The 19,479-nt window shown below is 35.0% G+C and overlaps 1 protein-coding gene across 1 annotated transcript; it reads right to left on the reverse strand.

Annotated features, from left to right (window-relative positions):
- Positions 1 to 4,321: 4,321 nt before the first annotated feature.
- On the reverse strand, positions 4,322 to 5,725 carry LOC105971471 (uncharacterized). Its single transcript, XM_012996325.2, has one exon. The coding sequence runs from the start codon at positions 5,723 to 5,725 to the stop codon at positions 4,322 to 4,324; it is 1,404 nt and encodes a 467-aa protein (XP_012851779.2).
- Between the last annotated feature and the right edge of the window lie 13,754 nt (positions 5,726 to 19,479).

Raw genomic sequence — 19,479 nt, forward strand, 5'->3', positions numbered from 1 at the left:
CCACTGCAAAGTCTTCTAATATAACACTCAGGACTCAAAATATTTTCTTATGTGTAATTTATTATTGGGTTTTAAAATTAAAATTATTAATTTGTTATTAAAAAAAATTATTCCGCTAGAAAGAGAAAAAAGTTTATTGATGTTTTAGTATTAGTTGGGTTTATCCAAATTTATTTGATGAGAGAGAAAAAAAAATATATAGGATTTTTTTGCGAACATTCATTTGTTAAATATTTTAATGATCAAATTTTAAATTCACATTTTTCCTTTTCGTTTAACCACGAACATATATTGTATACAAACTAGAAAATTATTTATATCACGCGTACGTTGTACGGTTCGTTTATTTTAGGTCAGAGGAATCACATTATTTCAATTGATTAAAGTTTGAGAAAATTTTTGTTAAAAAAAAAATAAGTAATTAATTAGTGTTTTTACCTGAAAGTCGATTTTTTAGAGAAATATATAATTCCAATAAAATAGTATAAAAGAAGTTGGAAAAAAAATAGAGGTAATGGTGAAATACATATACGGTTTGAAGATAATTTAATTATCTTAATTTTTTTTATACAAAGTAAAAAAGAAAAAAAAAATTGTATTAAATTATGAGTTGGCACTTTATAGATCCTCAGGATGACACTATAATTTTAGAGTGTCATCTTAAGAGTCTCTAAAATCACAAGTGTCACCTCATTGCCACATCATTTGGAGATTTTTCTTAAGATTTACATTGTAAATGACTTTTTAACAAACATCTCTAAATATCCTATATGGCATTGGAAATACTCTAAACTTTATTATATTAAATGAAATAAAAAAAATTAATTAAAGCAATTATAACAGCAAATTAACGGGAAGCATTTCCTAACCTTAATGTTATTATTAAGATACATAATGGCTTTATTAAACTTGATTATATTAAATAAATAATTAATTAAATAAATGAAAATTATAACTATCAAATGAGTGGAATTTTTTTCCTACGATTTACCATGAGGAACCTTATTTTTATTAATAAGATAAGAACTAAATATATTTCTAAATTATAAAATAATCCCATAGAAATAATATTAAGTAAATAACAATTTTAATAGGAAAATATACATATTTTTTTTTAATAAATAAACACCAACACATTTCTTACTCCTAATTTCAACAATAATTTTTGTTTCAATTATTTTTATTTGTTTGGAAAAAAGATACGAAGCGATAGATTTGCCAAACAATTGCAGAAAAAATGGGAATGATAATTTAAAAATTAAATCAATTAGGACAATACAATAATTTTGAAAATTGAATTTAAAAAAATATATATTAAGGGCTTATTTTATATACTCCCTAAGTGGCTATTAAACAAGGAATAAACCCAAGTCGGATTCTTTCTTTAACATATCCCCTGAAAAGGCGAAAGTACTATACTATCCTTATGTGCAATTTTAGGCCAAACTGCATTCAATATTTCTGGTTCTGCATTTATCATTTTCGATGATTTATTTATTATTATTATTTCTTTTTTTTATATATATATAAACTTGTTTGTTTAATTTATATATTTTCCTATTAATTTTTTTTATTGATTTTTCTATTTACTTTTTTTTTTGTTTTTAAACTTTTTTTAAATCAATATGTTTACCGTACTGAAAATAACTACCTGTAATTGTAGTAAACTATAGTCATTCGTAGTTATGTTCTTTTTTTTTTACCCCATATTTTTAGTCGATTAATTATGCACACGCACGAATACTGGCTTATACAAAAGAAATTCATAAACTCCAACAATAAAAAATTACAAATTGCAATATTTATATTATAAATCACTTCAAAACCAATAAAATACAAATCAAAAAATACACAAATATATGCATATGTAACTACATGTAACTGTAGAAAATGTAGTCATTCGTAGTTCCTGTTTTTTTACCCCATATTTTTAATCGATCAATTATTTACGCACACGAATACTGTCTTATACAAAAGAAATTTATAAACTCCAACAACTAAAGTTTACAAATTTCAATATTTATATTATTAATCATCTCAAAACTAATAATATACAAATCGAAAATACACAAATATATGCATATGTAACTACATGTTACTAGTAATGTATAGTAATGCATAGTAATGTACAGTAATGTATACAGTCTGTTGAACACTGTAACTTGAAGCAGATGTAACTTCAGCCAAATTTTTTCACACCTTCAAGAAGAGGATAATGGCTTTCATTAAGCTGTAGTCGCAAAATCATAGCAAAAAAATTATTTTAGTGCAAATCAATAAAAATTGAAGAAACATGAAAACACTCAAATCAACAAACACTAAGAGATCGAGAGAGAGAGAGAGAGAGAGAGAGAGAGAGAGAGAGAGAGAGAGAGAGAGAGAGAGAGAGAGAGAGAGAGAGAGAGAGAGAGAGAGAGAGAGAGGGGTGTCATAGCTGCGAAATGCTACGAATTTTAGACCAACCCGCCAATGACTCATCACCCCAAACGCCTCCTACCAAAACCCTAGCCGTCGCAACTACCCAAGGTTCCGCGCTCACAAATGAAAAAAATATAGAAATAAATCAGACAGTAAAAAAAATGAACGAAATTACCATCAAAATATAGATCTCGATGAGAGGAATCCGACAGCCCGTCAAATTCCGACTGTCGGAACACTAATTACACCTCTGGCAAGACCCACCATCGTCATACAAACGGATTGCAAAACAATTGCAGAAACAGATCAAGTGCTCCAAACAGAATGAAATCCCCACCAAAAGAAAGAGCTTGACGAGAGGAATCCAACAGTAGTTAAACCTCGAATTCCGACCACCGAAGAGAGATTTATGACTCCGGGAAGCAATTTCGTCGGTTGGAGTTCCATGGAGCGGGATTTGAATCTGAGATTTGAGAGAGAAAGAGAGAGACGACTGTGAGTGGCTAGAGTTTAAAAATAATTTTAAATGAGCAATTTAAGTACTTCAGGGTGGCCGAAGGGGGTATGTCAAATTATTATCGAAATGGAGGGGGTTTGCACTAGTGTGTAATCCTCATGGTAGTTAGTCCTATATAATTTCGAAATGAGGGGATCTTCAAAATAATCCCATATATTAAATAAGATAATTACAACAATAATTTTCAAATAAGCGGGGAAAAATTACCCTAGAGTTTCACCGGAGCAACATTTTCTTTTATTAATAAGATATCTTCTATTAATAATGTGCGCACATATTTTTTTTTTTAATAAATAAAAACCAGCACGTTTATTACTCCTAATTTCAACAACAATTTTTGTTTTAATTTATTTTTATTTGTTTGGAAAAAAAATACGGAGCGATAGATTTGCCAAACAATTGCAGAAAAAATAGGAAGGATAATTAAAAAAAATTAAATCAATGAGGCCACTATAGTAATTTTAAAAATTGGATTTAAAAATAAAATATATTAAATAAGATAATTACAACAATAATCTTCTAACGAGCGGTAAAAGTTGCCCTAGGGTTTCACCAGAGCAACTTTCTTTTTACTTTTTCTTTTATTAATAAGATTGATTGGTCGTTGAAAAGGATAAATTACACTTACCTCCCCTAAGATTAGGCTAATTAAGTACCTCTCTATCGGATACATCCATCTATAATTCACCGGTCCAGCAACCATTGCTTCATGAGCTAGATGAACCGGCAAATGCATCATAACAACAAAGAATGCCGGAGGAAACAATTTCTCAAGATCACACAAAATTTTCACAATGTCGGAGTGCAGTTTTCGAAAATCTTCAATTGAGTTAGTTTTGGAACACAATTCTCGAAAAAACTGCACAACTGGATTATGATACTAGCCAACTTTTTTGGTAAGTCCACGTTACAGATTGCTAATGGAAGCAACTGTTGCATTAGTACGTGGTAGTCATGGCTTTTTAATCCCCCTATTTTGTCTTCACCAAAACAACGGGCTATATTAGATGCATAGCCGTTAGGAACCTTAACATTTGCTATAACATCACACACGGCCTTCTTGGATTGGGAAGACAACTTGTGATACTTTCCTAATTTTGGAACGAGATTGGGAAATCGAGGACCGGGCTTGCCTGACGGTGGCTTTTTAATTTTTCCAATGTCCACCTTAGCATTGTCAAACCCGTCATTTTTGCCAAGAATATTTAATAACCACCTAAGCAATAATTCACCGACATTTTTCTCAATATGCATGACATCAAGATTGTGCCGAATGAGATTATCTTCCCAGTACGGCAATTCAAAGAATATACTCCGTTTTCTCCATTGGGAAGCTCGATGCATTGTTTGGCCTACGCCAAATGTAACATTTATACCCTCCGTTTTTTATAACACCTCATCTCCTGAAGGCGGAGGTGGAGCCCCGTCTTCAGAAAAACGACTATGACCCATATAGCACTGTTTGTTAGACTTGTACAAAGGTTCAGACACGGTATTTTCGGCACAACTTGGGCAAGCAAGATAGCCACTTGTTCTCCAGCCCGACAAGTTACCAAGTCCAGGGAAGTCATTGATAGTCCACAAAAGTGCGGCTCGCATATTAAAATATTGCTTGGTGTACGCATCAAAAGTTGTTATCCCAGAACCCCAAAACTCATTAAGCTCGTCGATCAACGGCTGTAGATAAACATCAATGCCATTTTTCGGGCCTATAGGACCAGAAATAAGCAATGACATCATCATATTAGAGCGTTGCATGCACATATTTGGTGGTAAGTTGTAAACCATTATAATTACAGGCCATGTGCTATGTTTGCTGCTCAATGATCCAAAGGGATTAAAACCGTCAGTAGCCAAGCCAAGCCTTACATTTCGAGGGTCCAAAGAGAATGACTCGTGTTTCTTGTCAAACTCTTTCCAAACATCAGAATCAGCAGGGTGCCTGAGAACGCCATCGTTACATCGAGACTCAGCGTGCCATCTCATGTTGATTGCTGATTTTTGACATATAAATAGCCGCTTGAGCCTCGGAATCAATGGAAAGTGTCGCAAAACTTTTTTTGGTACCCTTTTGCGCTGAGAGGTTGAAGAACTCGGTTGGTTTTCTACTGGATTCTTCCATCTTGAAGCATTACACACTTTGCATGCATTTAAGTTGAAGTCATCCTTCCAAAACAGCATGCAGTCATTCTCACACGCATCAATCTTGACGTAACCACACCCCAATTTACCGATGAGCTTCTTAACTCCATAAAAAGAGTCGGGTATATTTAAAAAATCAAGTTTTCTCATTAACTGAAGGGTTTCAGTAAATGTATTATCACTCATCTTGCCACGAGACTTAATTTTGTAGAACTCCATGATAAAAGAAAGTTTAGTATATACCCGGCATCCATCATAAACGGGGATGCACCACTCTTCAGTGAGTTTACGAAAATCATCAGTTTCGGGGTTGGGTTCTTCGTGCAGATCTTCTTGATCGTGATGATGATCGTGATGAAGACACGCATGCAGTAAGTCTTCCATGTTATCACGTACATCAACAGGTTCATTTAAAATTGCAACTTCGGGAATTTCTGTATGATTAGTATTGTTCATTTCCTCGCCAATGTATTCTTCTTCGGACTCTCCATGCAGAGTCCATCGGCGTTGCCCATACAGTTTATCCCAACCTCTCCAAAGTAAATGTTTATGAACGAATTCACGATCCCCCCATTTACGACACTTACAGTCTCTACATGGGCATCTTATTTTATTATCAACGTCACATTTAGCGAAGGCAAAATCCATAAATTCCACACAACCATTTTGATATACTTCTAACCGACGATCATCTAATAAAACCCAACTCCTATCTTTTGGCATGCTTTAATTAACAAGATTACCTAGAAATTGGGAAGGGTCACCATTATTAAAATCACAATTATTCTCAAAGTTACATTCATAAACTAAAACTAAATTAAGGTGGTAGTCGCAACGGGAAAGCTTTCAATTTTTAATTGACATCAATTTTCAATTTTCAAAAATCCCCCCTCATTAGTAAGTAAATTTGACTCCGTAAGGGTGAACAAATACAATACGTAGTCGATGGATTGTTTTAATTACCCAAATATTATGATTTTTTTCATAATTTAGCTTTACCTTAGGGTGTGATTGTAATTTACCCTAATTTAAAGCAATTTTTCAATATTTTTCCGAAAAGGTTTTTTTTATTTATTTATATATTTTATAATCATAATTAGGAGTGGAAATCGGACGGATCGTATCGGATTTTGGTGTTTCGGAAAATTTCCGATTTTTTTCGGAAGTCCAAAACGCCTTCCAATTCCGATTCTGATTTTTTCGGAATTCAAATATTGATTCCGATTCCGATTTTTTTGGAATTTTCGGAAAATCGGAATTTTTCGGAAATCTTCATTTTTGGAATTTTCGGAATTTTTTCGGAAATTTTAGGAATTTTTTCGGAAATTTTAGGAAATTTTTCGGAATTTTTTCGGAATTTTCCCAAAAAAAAAAAACAAAGAAAAGAAAAGAAAAAAAAAAGGAAAAATTGATCGCCGACACAGTAGCAAAGTAGCCAAATTGCAGAAAGAAACATACACACAACAGACTCACCAAAACACACATACACAACAGACTCACAAACACATAATTCCGAGCAACATAATTCCGAGCAAACACATAATTCCGAGCAACATAAAACCCAAGAACAGTTCGCATAATTCCGAGCAACAATAATTCCGAATAATTCCGAGCAACACAGGCTCATCAAATCAACATAAAACAAACAAACACATAATTCCGAGAAAAAACCCAAAAATAGTTCGCAATAATAAAAAACATACAAAATTTTCAACATAAACAAACAAAGATTTAAAAAAACAGAAAATTACCTTGAGAAAGGAGGAATGGCGGCAGACGGTAACGGCTGGCGGTGGAGGGCTGTCGGCAACGGCGGAGGGCTGTCGGCAACGGCGGACGGCTGGCGGCAACGGAGGAGGGCTGGCGGCGGACGGCTGTCGGCGACGGCAACGGCTGGCGACGGCAACGGATCGGCAGCGGAGATTGGGGGCGAATTAGGGGGCAGCAGGCGGCGGGATGACGGCGAACCGCAAGCAGCAGGCGGCGGCGGCGGGCGGCTGTCGGCGACGGCAACGGCTGGCGACGGCAGATCGGAGGAAAGAGAGATTGGGGGCGAATTAGGGGGAAGCAGGCGGCGGGCAGCGGGCGGCGGAACGACGGCGTACCGCGGGCAGCAGGCGGCGGGCGGCGGTGGCAGATCGGAGGAAAGAGAGAGGGGGAGAAAGTTTGAGAGAGAGGGGAGGAAATAGATCGAATTAGGGTCTCGTTGAAATAATAAGTCAACCTTTGCGACGTTTCCCGTTTTCGTCGCCAACATATTCGAGACCTCGCGACGAATAACAAACTTACGTCGCTAATATATTCGAAAAAAAAATGTGAAAACATTTCTTGCGACGCTTTCTTGAATCCGTCGCATAGAGATAAAAAAAAAATACTAAAACTGTAGCGACGTTTTACGTCCTTCCGTCGCCATATTTAAAATTAATAATAAATAATTGGGCACTACTAGCGACGTTTCCTAGCAAACGACGCAAAGTATATTATTTTTTCTTTTTGAAAATAATAGTTGCGACGATTCCTAGTGTTACGTCGCGAAATTTGAAATATAAAATCAAAAAATATGTAAATATGCGACGAAAACTGATTTTCGTTGCCCAAATAGGTATTTTTAAATTTTTTTTCGTATTTGCGACGTTAATACCTGTTTCGTCGCGAACTAGCGACGCTTACGCAGAATCGTCTCTAGGGTTTTGAACTAAACCTGGATTTTCTACTTTAAGCGACGATTTAAGCTTTGAAACGTCGCAACCCGGCGACGAAAACATAACCGTCGCGAAGAAAAACGTCGCCGGTCTTGCATTTTGGCCTAGTGATACTTCTTGATGTTTGGTTCCATCCACAAACACAACCCAAATGCAGCAATTAATAACAATAATATTTGCACCAAAATATTTTTTTATGATTCAAAAGAAGTATAAAAACTATTATTTTTCTAGGTTGAGAATTGTTATTCCTCTGCGCTCAAATCATAGAATTTAAATTTCGGTTGGTTTGAGGTTTTATTTTTCCAACAAAAGTACTTTCTTTTTTTTGAGAAAAGGAAAATTTCATATCATAGAATTGATTCAACTATTACAATGTTTTGAATATCCAGTGGCAAACAATTGGAAAGAGACAGATCTTTAAAAGACAATTGAGCTAAAGCATGAGCAGCACCATTCCAATTCCGACGTATATGAAGAGCAGAAAAAACCTCGAAACATGGTGTAATAGCATGAATATCCGCAATAAGATTTCCATACGTCGATCGATCCTCATCCTCGCCTTCAATCACCTTGATGACCACCGTAGAATCGCCTTCAATAACCACTTTCCGCCAGGCCTTGTCCCGAGCAAATTCCACCGCAAGCAAAGCGCGCTGATTTTGCTTCTGCTGAAATAGGATCTAGAGGCTGATGAATGCAAATCGACATCCAACCCACACAATCACCACAATGGTCTCGAGCAATGATCTCCACACCAACTAATCCATCATTGGCATTAACGGCTACATCACTATCAATTTTAATGACACCCGTACTAGGTAGCAACCATTGACTATCGGACGTTACTCTCAGATCATTATTTGACAAAACTCGAGCTGAGGGTTGTCGAAGTTGATTCATAATTTTTTTGCGCGAGTGAGACAGCCATAAGAGAATCCACCTCTTCGTCTTCAAACAAAAAGCGGTTGCGATAGAACTGAAAAGCCCAACAAATAGTCACACACATCTCAAAACCTCCGGTATCCGTCAATTTTCTCGTGTTAGAAAACTAGTCCACCATATCGTTCCCATGCCACTGATACACGCTCCAAGGAATATAACTCAAAGCCCAAACTTGCCTCACAAATGAGCATAACACAAAATAAATGCTGCAAATCTTCATCATCAGCTCCACATATTCCACAACAAGACTCTGATGTTACTTGACGTCGCCGTAAATTAGTTCTAGTCGGCAACAAGTTATTACAAGCTCGGCAAACAAAAATTTTAATTTTATTTGGGAGACTCATAGACCACACCCATTTCCATGTATTAAGTAAAGCACCAGAGGAGCTACTCGTCGCATGATTCGCTCTTTCATTTTCCAGCCGAAAGGCGAGGTGGTAAGCATTGCGAACTGTAAACCGTCCACTATGATCATAGTGCCAAACTTGTGTATCCCCATTGCAAGCCCTCGTGATTGCTTGCTTTTACACAACTTGCTCCGTACTTAGACCAATGAATTCCATGCCCTTTGCTATTCTCCCACCAAAATTTATTCATCAATTGTTCAATATCCTTAGAAAAGTAGGATGGCAATTTGAAACAACTCATAGCATAGGCCGGAATAGCTTGTAGCACCGCCTTAATCAAAAATTCCTTCCCCCTTGGATAACCATTTCTCGTTCCAATCCCTCAAGCCTCTTGCACACTCTATCTTTTATATTGGAAAATATGGTCCTCTTTGATTTACCGATAGCAGCAGGTAAACCTAAGTACTTATCGTGCTTCTCCACAATTTCCATCGGAATGACACCTTTACCCTCCTCAATCAATTCACTCTTAGACGATTTGCTAAATATAATGCTCGATTTTTGGAAATGAACCATTTGTCCCGACGCTTTCTCATAAAACACTTACTTTTGATTTAAATGAAATCTGGAAGGATAAAAATGACAATACAAATATACAAATAGTTGTTTAAGGGTAAAATAGGAATTACTACCCATTTTTCATTGAAATCATCCTTTTTGGGTTAGTCAAATGGGGGAATATATAGCTGATTGGAATAAAATCTCAAGAGAGAAAAATATACTTTTCCAAACTTGAGGGGGTTGAGTTGTAATTTAATTACCCTTTTGTGAAATGTTTTGTAGATTTGGACATTATGTGTGACCATTCGGGCCAAGGAAATTTGGGTCCATGAGGATGGAGAAACACACATTAGATTATTCGGGTAGCCTTTATCGAAACATGTATGTATCATTTGATTCTCATAAATATATCCTCATTTAATTGTGTTGATTAGAATTATAATTCATTGTCGAGGCTGGGTCTAATAACTTAGTGTTGCAGGCTAATTTGCTACTCGATGGTTAATTCAATTCCATCTAAATTGTGATCTATTAATCTTTTATATTTTAAATGAACTTTCGAAATGATCTACCGTATACTTATCAGATTAAGCACACCATCTCGAATACTATTAGAATATAAGACTTATGGATTTAATAAATAGAAAACAATCAATACTGTAGGACCTCAGGTGCTACCAGTTGTCCTAAAACCAATTGGTGTTAGAAAAGGCGCAAACCCTAGCCTTATAGTGCATTCAACACACACAAGCGCCCACGGCATTCGATTGTGGGCCGCCCATACCCGGGCCTCCACCACGTGGACAATTGATGTCAAACTCAGGCTAACAAATACATATTAAAGGCATTGAAATACTAATTTGAATATTTTCACGATTAATAAACTTTTTGACAAAAGATCGATTTAGATCTATAAAAACAAAATTTTTAGTCTATTATCATAATACATACATTATATATACCGAGTATTTGTTCCAAATGAGAGGTTTTGGAGATTTGACCCGGAGATATTCCCAATAATCCGATGTTTCAATATCACCAATTGGATTTTGCGTGAGATTGGGTAAAGGTTATTTTTATTTTTTTATTATATCATTTAATATTTTTATAATACATACATGTGAAGAAAGTTTAAACCAGAAATATATAATGGAACGAGTAGGAGTATAAAAATAGTACCATTTCATTGACATAATTAAATGATGATAGAATTAATGGGTAAATTATGGTCATCCCTTGAGGTATGGTCATAAAAAATTTCATAAAAAATTTCGTATGTATGAGTAATTACAATCATCCTCCTCAACTATGATTCTTCTTACACGTCCATCCTAATGGTGTTTAATTAAACATAATCTCTAGGGTGCACTTTCCAACTGTCTAAACTTAGCAGAGTTTGGAGTGAAGTTTTGAGGGTGTCGATTCTACACCATCAATCTTCAAGATTCCGTGTAGTGTTCTCTAGTTGTACTCATTTTGTGCTAAAATACTGTTTCTGATGCAACACAATCTGATATTTACAATCTGCGAGACACATCTTTTGATCATCTTGTTTCAAAATGTGGACCTCGAATGGAATAAAATTGGTACAAACTGGAGAATATTCCACTAAATTTAACATCGCAAGGGGTAGACGTGTAAGACGTTTCATAGTTTAAGGAAAGTGATTGTAATTACGCGAACAAAATAATTGTTTTATAATTTGATCGTACATCGAGGTGGCGGTAATATATAGTATAATTAATTGAAGTTTGGATGGATGCATTGGCCCACGAAAGATGGTTCTAGTTGTGCATTGTGACAAAAATAATTTGCCACTAACTTCAATGCCTAAACGGAGTCGGCTATTTTGCTGTTTGCCCTTTTCCTTTAGGTTGTGACTAGACTAAGGATTTTAAAATGATCAAAACATAAATGTAAAAACAAAATAAAATTAATTTTCCAATAAAATATTATTGCATAAATTATTTTACCTCTCACTTTCACTAGTTTTCCATTGTTTTCCTTCATTCAATCGCAATCATAGTGAAGCCTAATATTTTAATAATGGAATACATCTATATTTTAAAACATATTATATATATATATATATATATATATATATATATATATATATATATATATATATATATATATATATATATATATATATATATATATATATATATATAAAACAAATATATTTTTAATAGGAATTAATTCTAGTGGGAAGTCTCATTAATGAGTATTAAATTGGATGTGATGATCATGAACTCTAGAATGCCGACTAGGATGGATAAACACTGCTCCAAGAAGCAGGCAAATTGCAAGACTCACTAGAAAAAGGAATTATGGTTATTAATTAATATAAATGACATCATTGCATAAATCCATTCTCTTAAAAAAAATCAATTATTATAAAATTCTTTTCTATATGGAGTAAGTGGGAGCAATGTCACTTTTGATATGTGGTCTAATTTGTTAATATTTTTAGGTCGAACTCGTCACATATAGTAACCATGTTCTAACATTTTAGTCTCAAAAATGGTTTGATCCTCTTATCTTGGTTTCTCGAATTGAGAGATCCATGAATTGGGATCCAGATGCATATAGATACAAATGGTCCAATTGGAGAAAGAATTTCCAGGAACATTTGGAACATTTCGTTTCTGAGCAGAAGGGCCATTTTCAAATAGTGTTCGACCGGTTACGAATTATTATATAATCACATGAATTAAGATATTAAGTATTTGTGTTAATTTAAATATGATGATGTAAAAGAAAGCATTAAAAAGGAAATTAGTGAAGATTCCCTATTATCTTATGATGCCTACCTCTCATTTTCAAAACCTTATCCAAGTTGGTTCCTATCACATAGACAATGAAAACACAGCAGAAAATCCAAAAAAAAAAAAGGAAAAAAATAAAATAAAAAAGTGGCTTATAGTGACTTATACAATGAATGAAAAGTCAGTAACAGTTGAATTGTTAGTTTTAATAATTAATTATATTAAAAATGCCAGATAGAAATGATTAGGAGCTTACATAATCTAATCTTGATGAAGTTGAAATGTAATCTTTCGATAATCTCAATTGAACAAACCTTTTTTAATCATGACCTGTTCAAGTTTCAAGTTATACATATATAATAACAAAAAGGGTCAAATACAAAAATACCAACATACCATGGACTTTGTATCATATATCCTCTTATACTATATATAAATACAAAAATCTCTTTAATGTTATATTTTTTTGTAAAATCTGACGAAAATAGCCCTGCTAAGCCTATGAATATAAGGGTTTGTTTGAGCCATTTTCCACTATAGTTTTTTCACATATTCGACCAAATTTTTACTTGGGAAATTTTGATATTTTTATTTTTTTTCTTCAAAACATTTAACATTTAATTTCTTCATATTTTTCTTAAATGTCTTCCGATAGTTCAAATTCTCAACAATAATAGGATTGTAAAGATGTTTGTAATCTTAGGATGTTTGAACTACCGGAAGACATTTATACAAAAGAAATGAAGAAACTCGAAATGACAAAAATAAAGATTTTATTCAGAAAATTAAAAAAATCTATGCAATTAAATGTTTTGGAGAAAAAATATAAATACCAAAAATTTTCGCGTAAAATTGACTAAAAATGTAAAATATATAGTGAAAAATGGCTCAAACTATATATATATATATATATATATATATATATATATATATATATATATATATATATATATATATATATATATATATATATATATATATATATGCTTGAGTATGGGTGTTTTCGTCATATTTTGAAAAAAATGTAATATCGAGGAGGTTTTTGTATTTATGTGTACTACAGAGGATATATGATACAAAGTTCATATATAGTACAGGGATGTTTTTGTATTTAACCCTAACAAAATCATATGAAAGATATAACTCCAGTGCCTTTTTTATTTATTTATTATCGAATGAGTTGAATTCGAACTTGATTATGTTGCACCAACATTCAGGTTGGAGTTAGATCGGAATCGGCTCGCGTAGATAAGAATCAGTTAAGGGTTGGGGTTTTCTCAACCGCCGTCGGTTAACGTAACGAAAAGATTTTTAATTAAGAATTTCATGGACCGGTGTTTTGTAAAAATAATCAAGTTGGCATTACCAAAATGAGAAAGGGCATAATATAATGGCTCCTTCGTCCTTACACCCGATGATAAGTACTGGGTGAATCTTCTGCTGCCACGTGTCCTTTTTTATTTTTCTAAATTTATATATGGTTTACCTAAACCCCTTCAAACTTCGCAATGAAAGTTTTGTTCTACTCTAGTTGTACGAGTTGCACGTGCGAGGCATGTGAGATTTTGGGTGGAAAAACGTCAATTCATTTACATCAAAACTAAATTGCAAAACTTTCATTCGCACTCTATTGAACAAACAATTTCCTCTGCATAAGAGAGCTTAAGCAATTTATTCACTCATTGGGATTTCGGCTAAAAAATACCCAATAACTAATATTAATTAATCTCTTTTATAATTAATTACTCAAAAATAATGAATTATAGTAGTTAGTAAAAAATCAATAAATCAGTCTTCTAAGAGTATATTATTATTTACATTTTGTGTTATGACTATGATACTATAGTGTCTATTATATTCAAGATTGTAAATATTATATATTATGTATATAATTATAAATATGATATAATACTCTATTTTATGATGAATCGTATATTATTTTCTTTTAAATAACGATAAAATATAATGATTAGTTCAAATTTGAAGTTTGTTGTTACTTGTTAACGAGCTTATGAGATCCTACACCTGGTGAAATTCATCATGTGATTTTGGAGATCTGCATAAATAACTTTTCACTAAGCACACATATACATGTGTGTTTATTATGCGTAGATCTACAGTTTAAAACTACATGATGTATACATCAGGTGAAGGTTTTACAAAACTTTTGTTAGTATGAACAGTTAATAGGGTAGATGCCTGCATGAGTAGTGTAGCTCAACTGGTTACGGGGTGGTAAGTTGGTGCAAGGTCCTAGGATCGAATTCTGACAATGTGGAAATTTCAATTCCAATGATGGTTGGTTCCTTGTGGGCACCAGGTCCGAGTCCGCTACCCTAAACGGGCCATTGAGTCACCATGAATTTACATCCCTCCATCAAATACTTGTCGGGTCAAGGGATTTCAAATTCATACTAACAAATCTTTCGACTTGTTTGGATTGAGGGATTTAGGAATGGATTTCATATTCACCGTGCTCCTTTTTACTTGTTTTTTGAGCAATCGTGGTGGATTTCAAATGACTCCAATTACATTTGGAAAGGAGGGGTGTGGATTAGAAATTCGTTGTCAAGTCCCTCACTACAAACAAGTGCAAGGGATATGATATTATGGATTTCTAATTCTCCATCCAAATGGACTAGAAACAAGTGCAAAGAATTTGTTACTATGGATTTGTTCGTCCAATTCTCTTTTCCAAATCAAATCGTTCCATTCAAATGGAGCCTAACATTAAAATTTAGCTATTGAAAGCTTTTGGAGATAATTATTGTTCGTTGAGAGATAAATTTAGCTGTTAAAGAATGAGAATAGATACTTCCGACATGCTCTCATACATCAACTTATATCGCTCACAATGAGTTAGCTAAAACATCGTGGGCTAAAACCAGTGTTCTAAAAATCGGCTGAGGCGGTCGATTAATCGGTCTTCGAGGCGGAGGCGGTCACAAACCTTTACAATTTTAGTGTAGAGGTTTGAAAAATCGGTTTTTTACCTGTGAGGCGGTCTGAGGAGGTCAAATCTTTAAGGCATGACAAACTCGATAGCAAATATCGGTCAAAATCTATCAAAAATCGATTTTTTTTCTTTTCTTCTTATTATTCAAAATAAAAGTTGGGATTCTAATAAAAGAAAATGTGTTTATGCTTTATTTTGTTTATGTTAATTGTTATTGTTAAAGAACTAATGATGTATGCCACGAATGTTCAAGAATAAATGTAAATTCAAAATATTGTCTTTTTATTTGTATTTTATAAGGATATTTATGTATTATGATCTTATTATTATTGAACTTTTATTATGTTATTAGGATATATACGTGATGAAGATATAACTATATTTAAATATATTTTTATATATGTTTTGAGTATTTATAAATAATATGTGAAAATATATTATATTAAATTTTAAAAAACCGATTTATTTCCAATTTATCACCGATTAATCACCCCCACACCGTTTAATCGTGAGTCGGTGTCTGACCGCCTTCGACCCGATTACTGTTCTTTACAACCTTGGCTAAACCACAGTGGCCTCGTTTGCTGGAAGTCCAAGTAATAAGAATTCTACAAACAAAGCGCATTCACTGTCATCTTGTAGGCCTCGTTTGGTTGGGGAGATTAACCATTATCAACTAAATAATTGGACTTTATTTGATGTTTGGTATCCTCAATAACTTACCGGGTCGACCCGCAAGTATTATGTTATCATAGTTTATCTTGCCTTATCTCTTACCTTTTAGTGGGTTTTTTTTTGTTGGACGTCCCGAGATCTAGGGGTGTGTTTGGTAGGGCAACGGTACCAAACTCCTCGAATCACACCATTACCGAAATTTCGATATTATGAAATTCATTACCATTGCCCTACAAAAAACTTCGGTATACCAAAAGTTCGGTACGGTAGGGTATTGGTAATGGTAGTTACCAATTTATGTTATGTACTATTTAAGTCTAAATTGAATATCATTTTTTCAAAGCAATTCAAGGTATATACAAGTTTAAAATGTTCAAAACTAGTATTTAAGATATAAGCATTCTAAATATATGTTCTTAATTTACCTAATATAAAATATTTTTGACATACCTAAAGAGTATAATTAATTTTAACTAAATGTAGTTAATTAGGATATTGCGTTCACTTTTCATATATAATAAAATAATTATTAAAAATAAAATTTTATTTATTAATAATATTTCGGTACAATAAAATAATACCATTTTAATAATATTGAGTGTCGTCGCCCTACCAAATTTTTTTGGTATGGTACGATAAGGTAATAACTCGGTAGAAATATTTTGATAAAAAATCAGTAGAGTTCGTTAGGGCGACAAGTTGGTAAGACAATTTGGTATAAAAAATCCAACCCCTACCGAGATTCAATTAAATAATTAAATTTTCATTAAACTATTTGGTCTTATCTTGCCTAATCTTACTTCGACAAGCAAACAACTAAGCTTACCACTAGTCCCACGTATGATAGTTGTTGATGGTGGATGTGACTACATTCGGTCCAAAAATAAAAAAGGCGAAAGGCCTGCAACATGATATGGGCCAAGGGAAGACCCACTTGCTGCTAGCTATAAAAGAAGTGATCACGTATGTGGATTCTTTCTATTGAACTAGGCTCAGCTACCAAAAAACGAAACAACTTGCCCGCAACAGACAAGCAAATTCCGAAGTAATCGCATCACTCTCATGTGTGATTTGACCACATACAGGATAAGGGGTCCACCGCTCTGTCCTATGATAGGTATATTTATAATCTTGAGGTGAATAGTCTCTCTGGCATTCTAATAATCGTTGGTGTGCTAACACCAAGAAAACCATTCACCGACACTCCTCTTTGCAGGTCTCCTAAGAGTACGAGTATTTTGTTTTGAGTTCTCTTTGATTCAGGCCGATTCTATTAGCGTATATATTATATATGTATTACGTATATTATTATTATTCCTATTTATTCTAGTTACCTTGTATAATAGGTTACCTTGTGTAGTTAGGATTAGGGTTTCCTACATAATAACTATATATATGATTAATATACGTGAGAGATAATTCATTCTCTCTTTTCTCCAAAACCTAATTCTCATACATGGTATCAGAGCCTAGGTTAACCTAGCCGTCACCACCTCTTCTTCTCTTCTTCTTCATAGCCGTCGCCGTCGCCCCCCTTCTTCTCCATGGCCGGCGAAGCTTCTTCTCCCTCCACCGCGCCTCTCAATCCTTTTCACCTTGCTCATGCCATCTCTAATATTAAATCTCTCATCCCCGTTACTCTAGATCTAAAAAATCCTAATTATCAAAAGTGGAGCCACTTTTTCACGATTACCGTCGGTCGTTTCTGCCTCTCCGACCTTCTACATGGAAAACCCCGACCGGATTCGATTTCCGCCGACGAATGGCAGCGCGCCGACTATCTCCTCCAATCTTGGATCTACGGCACCATCTCCGACGATCTGTCCAGCATGGTTCTCTCAAAAACCTCCACCGCCATCTCTTCTCTCTTAACTGATAACAAAGATTATCGAGCCATTCAACTTGAAGAAAAATTCAAGTCCCTCAAGAAAGGCGCTCTCTCCATTCACGATTATTGCCAAATAATCAAAACCACGGCGGACAACTTGGCCGATGTCGGAAATCCAATCTCCGACAAACAACTCGTCCTACCAACCCTACACGGCCTTCCGAAACATTACGGGACCGTCGCCAACCTAATCTCCTTTCAGAATCCCCTTCCCACTTTTCTATAGACTCGATCTCTTCTTCAAATGGAAGAAACAAGAATCGCTGAACCGGAGCAGACCGCTGTTGTTCTCTACGCCTCCAACGCGAACTGTCCATCCAACAGTTGCAATGGTTCCTGCAACAGTTCCCGCGGAGGTAGTTCTTCGCGTTATCAGCGCGGGGGTGGCCGATCCAACCATCGCGGAGGTCGCAGCACTAACCGTCACCCCATGCAGCACTACGGCTACCATAGTGCCCATGGCGCATCTCAACTCTGGCGTGCACCTTACCGACAACCGTCAATTCTGGGCTCCGCTCCAAATACATCGGGCCACTCATCCACTCCAGCGGCTCAAGCCTACTTTATTGGACCACGTGAACCCTACACCGGCCACTCGGCTCCTACTCAGGTTCATCCGCAGCAACAACCATGCCACAGCTCTAACAGTTTCATCAACAATTGCAACAGTTCCTGCAACAGTGCCAACGTGGTGGATCTCGCAAACTGTTTGAATACGGTGACACTTCAGCAGCCTACCGAGTCACAGTGGTTCATGGACAGCGGGGCGACCTCTCATATGGCACCGCACTCAGGTAATTTCAATTTTGTTTTTAATCCTGGCAGTCATTTCCCCAAACATGTCGTCGTCGGTAATGGTTCCACCCTCCCCATAACCCACATAGGCCACACAATTCTTCCCACCACTCATTTCCGCCTCACAAATGTCTATGTCACACCCAATATCGTCAAACACCTTATCTCTGTTCGAAAATTCACCCGCGACAACTCATGTTCAGTTGAATTTGACCCGTTTGGTTTTTCTGTGAAGGATCTTCGGAGTCGAGTCGAGATTTTCAGTGCAATAGCTCCGGTGACCTATATCCATTTAAAGTCCCTCCCCCCACCTCACATCCCGTTGCTTTCCTCACTGTCGCAACACCTTCATCTCGCACTCTTTGGCATCGGCGTCTAGGCCATCCCGGCAAACACGTCATGTCTCGTTTATTTTCTAGCACTTTTCTTTCCTATAATAAAGACCCTGGGGAGTCTCTTTGTAATGCCTGTCAATTAGGCAAACATTTTCGTCTACCATTTTTTTCTCAAAAATCTACTACTGTTGCCCCATTTCAAATTATTCATGCTGATTTATGGACTTCTCCTGTTTCTAGTTTTACGGGTTTCAAATATTATCTTGTGTTAGTTGATGATTTTACCCATTATTTATGGACTTTTCCTATTCGAAATAAATATGATGTTTTTACAACCTTTGTCAATTTTCATATACTTCTCAAAACTCAATTCCAACATCCCCTGAAAGCCTTACAAAGTGATAATGGTCGTGAATTCAAAAATGCG

The sequence above is a fragment of the Erythranthe guttata genome, chromosome 10 (genome assembly GCF_056151865.1).
Source record: "Erythranthe guttata isolate IM_541 chromosome 10, IM_541, whole genome shotgun sequence".
In the NCBI taxonomy this organism is placed as follows: Eukaryota; Viridiplantae; Streptophyta; class Magnoliopsida; order Lamiales; family Phrymaceae; genus Erythranthe; species Erythranthe guttata.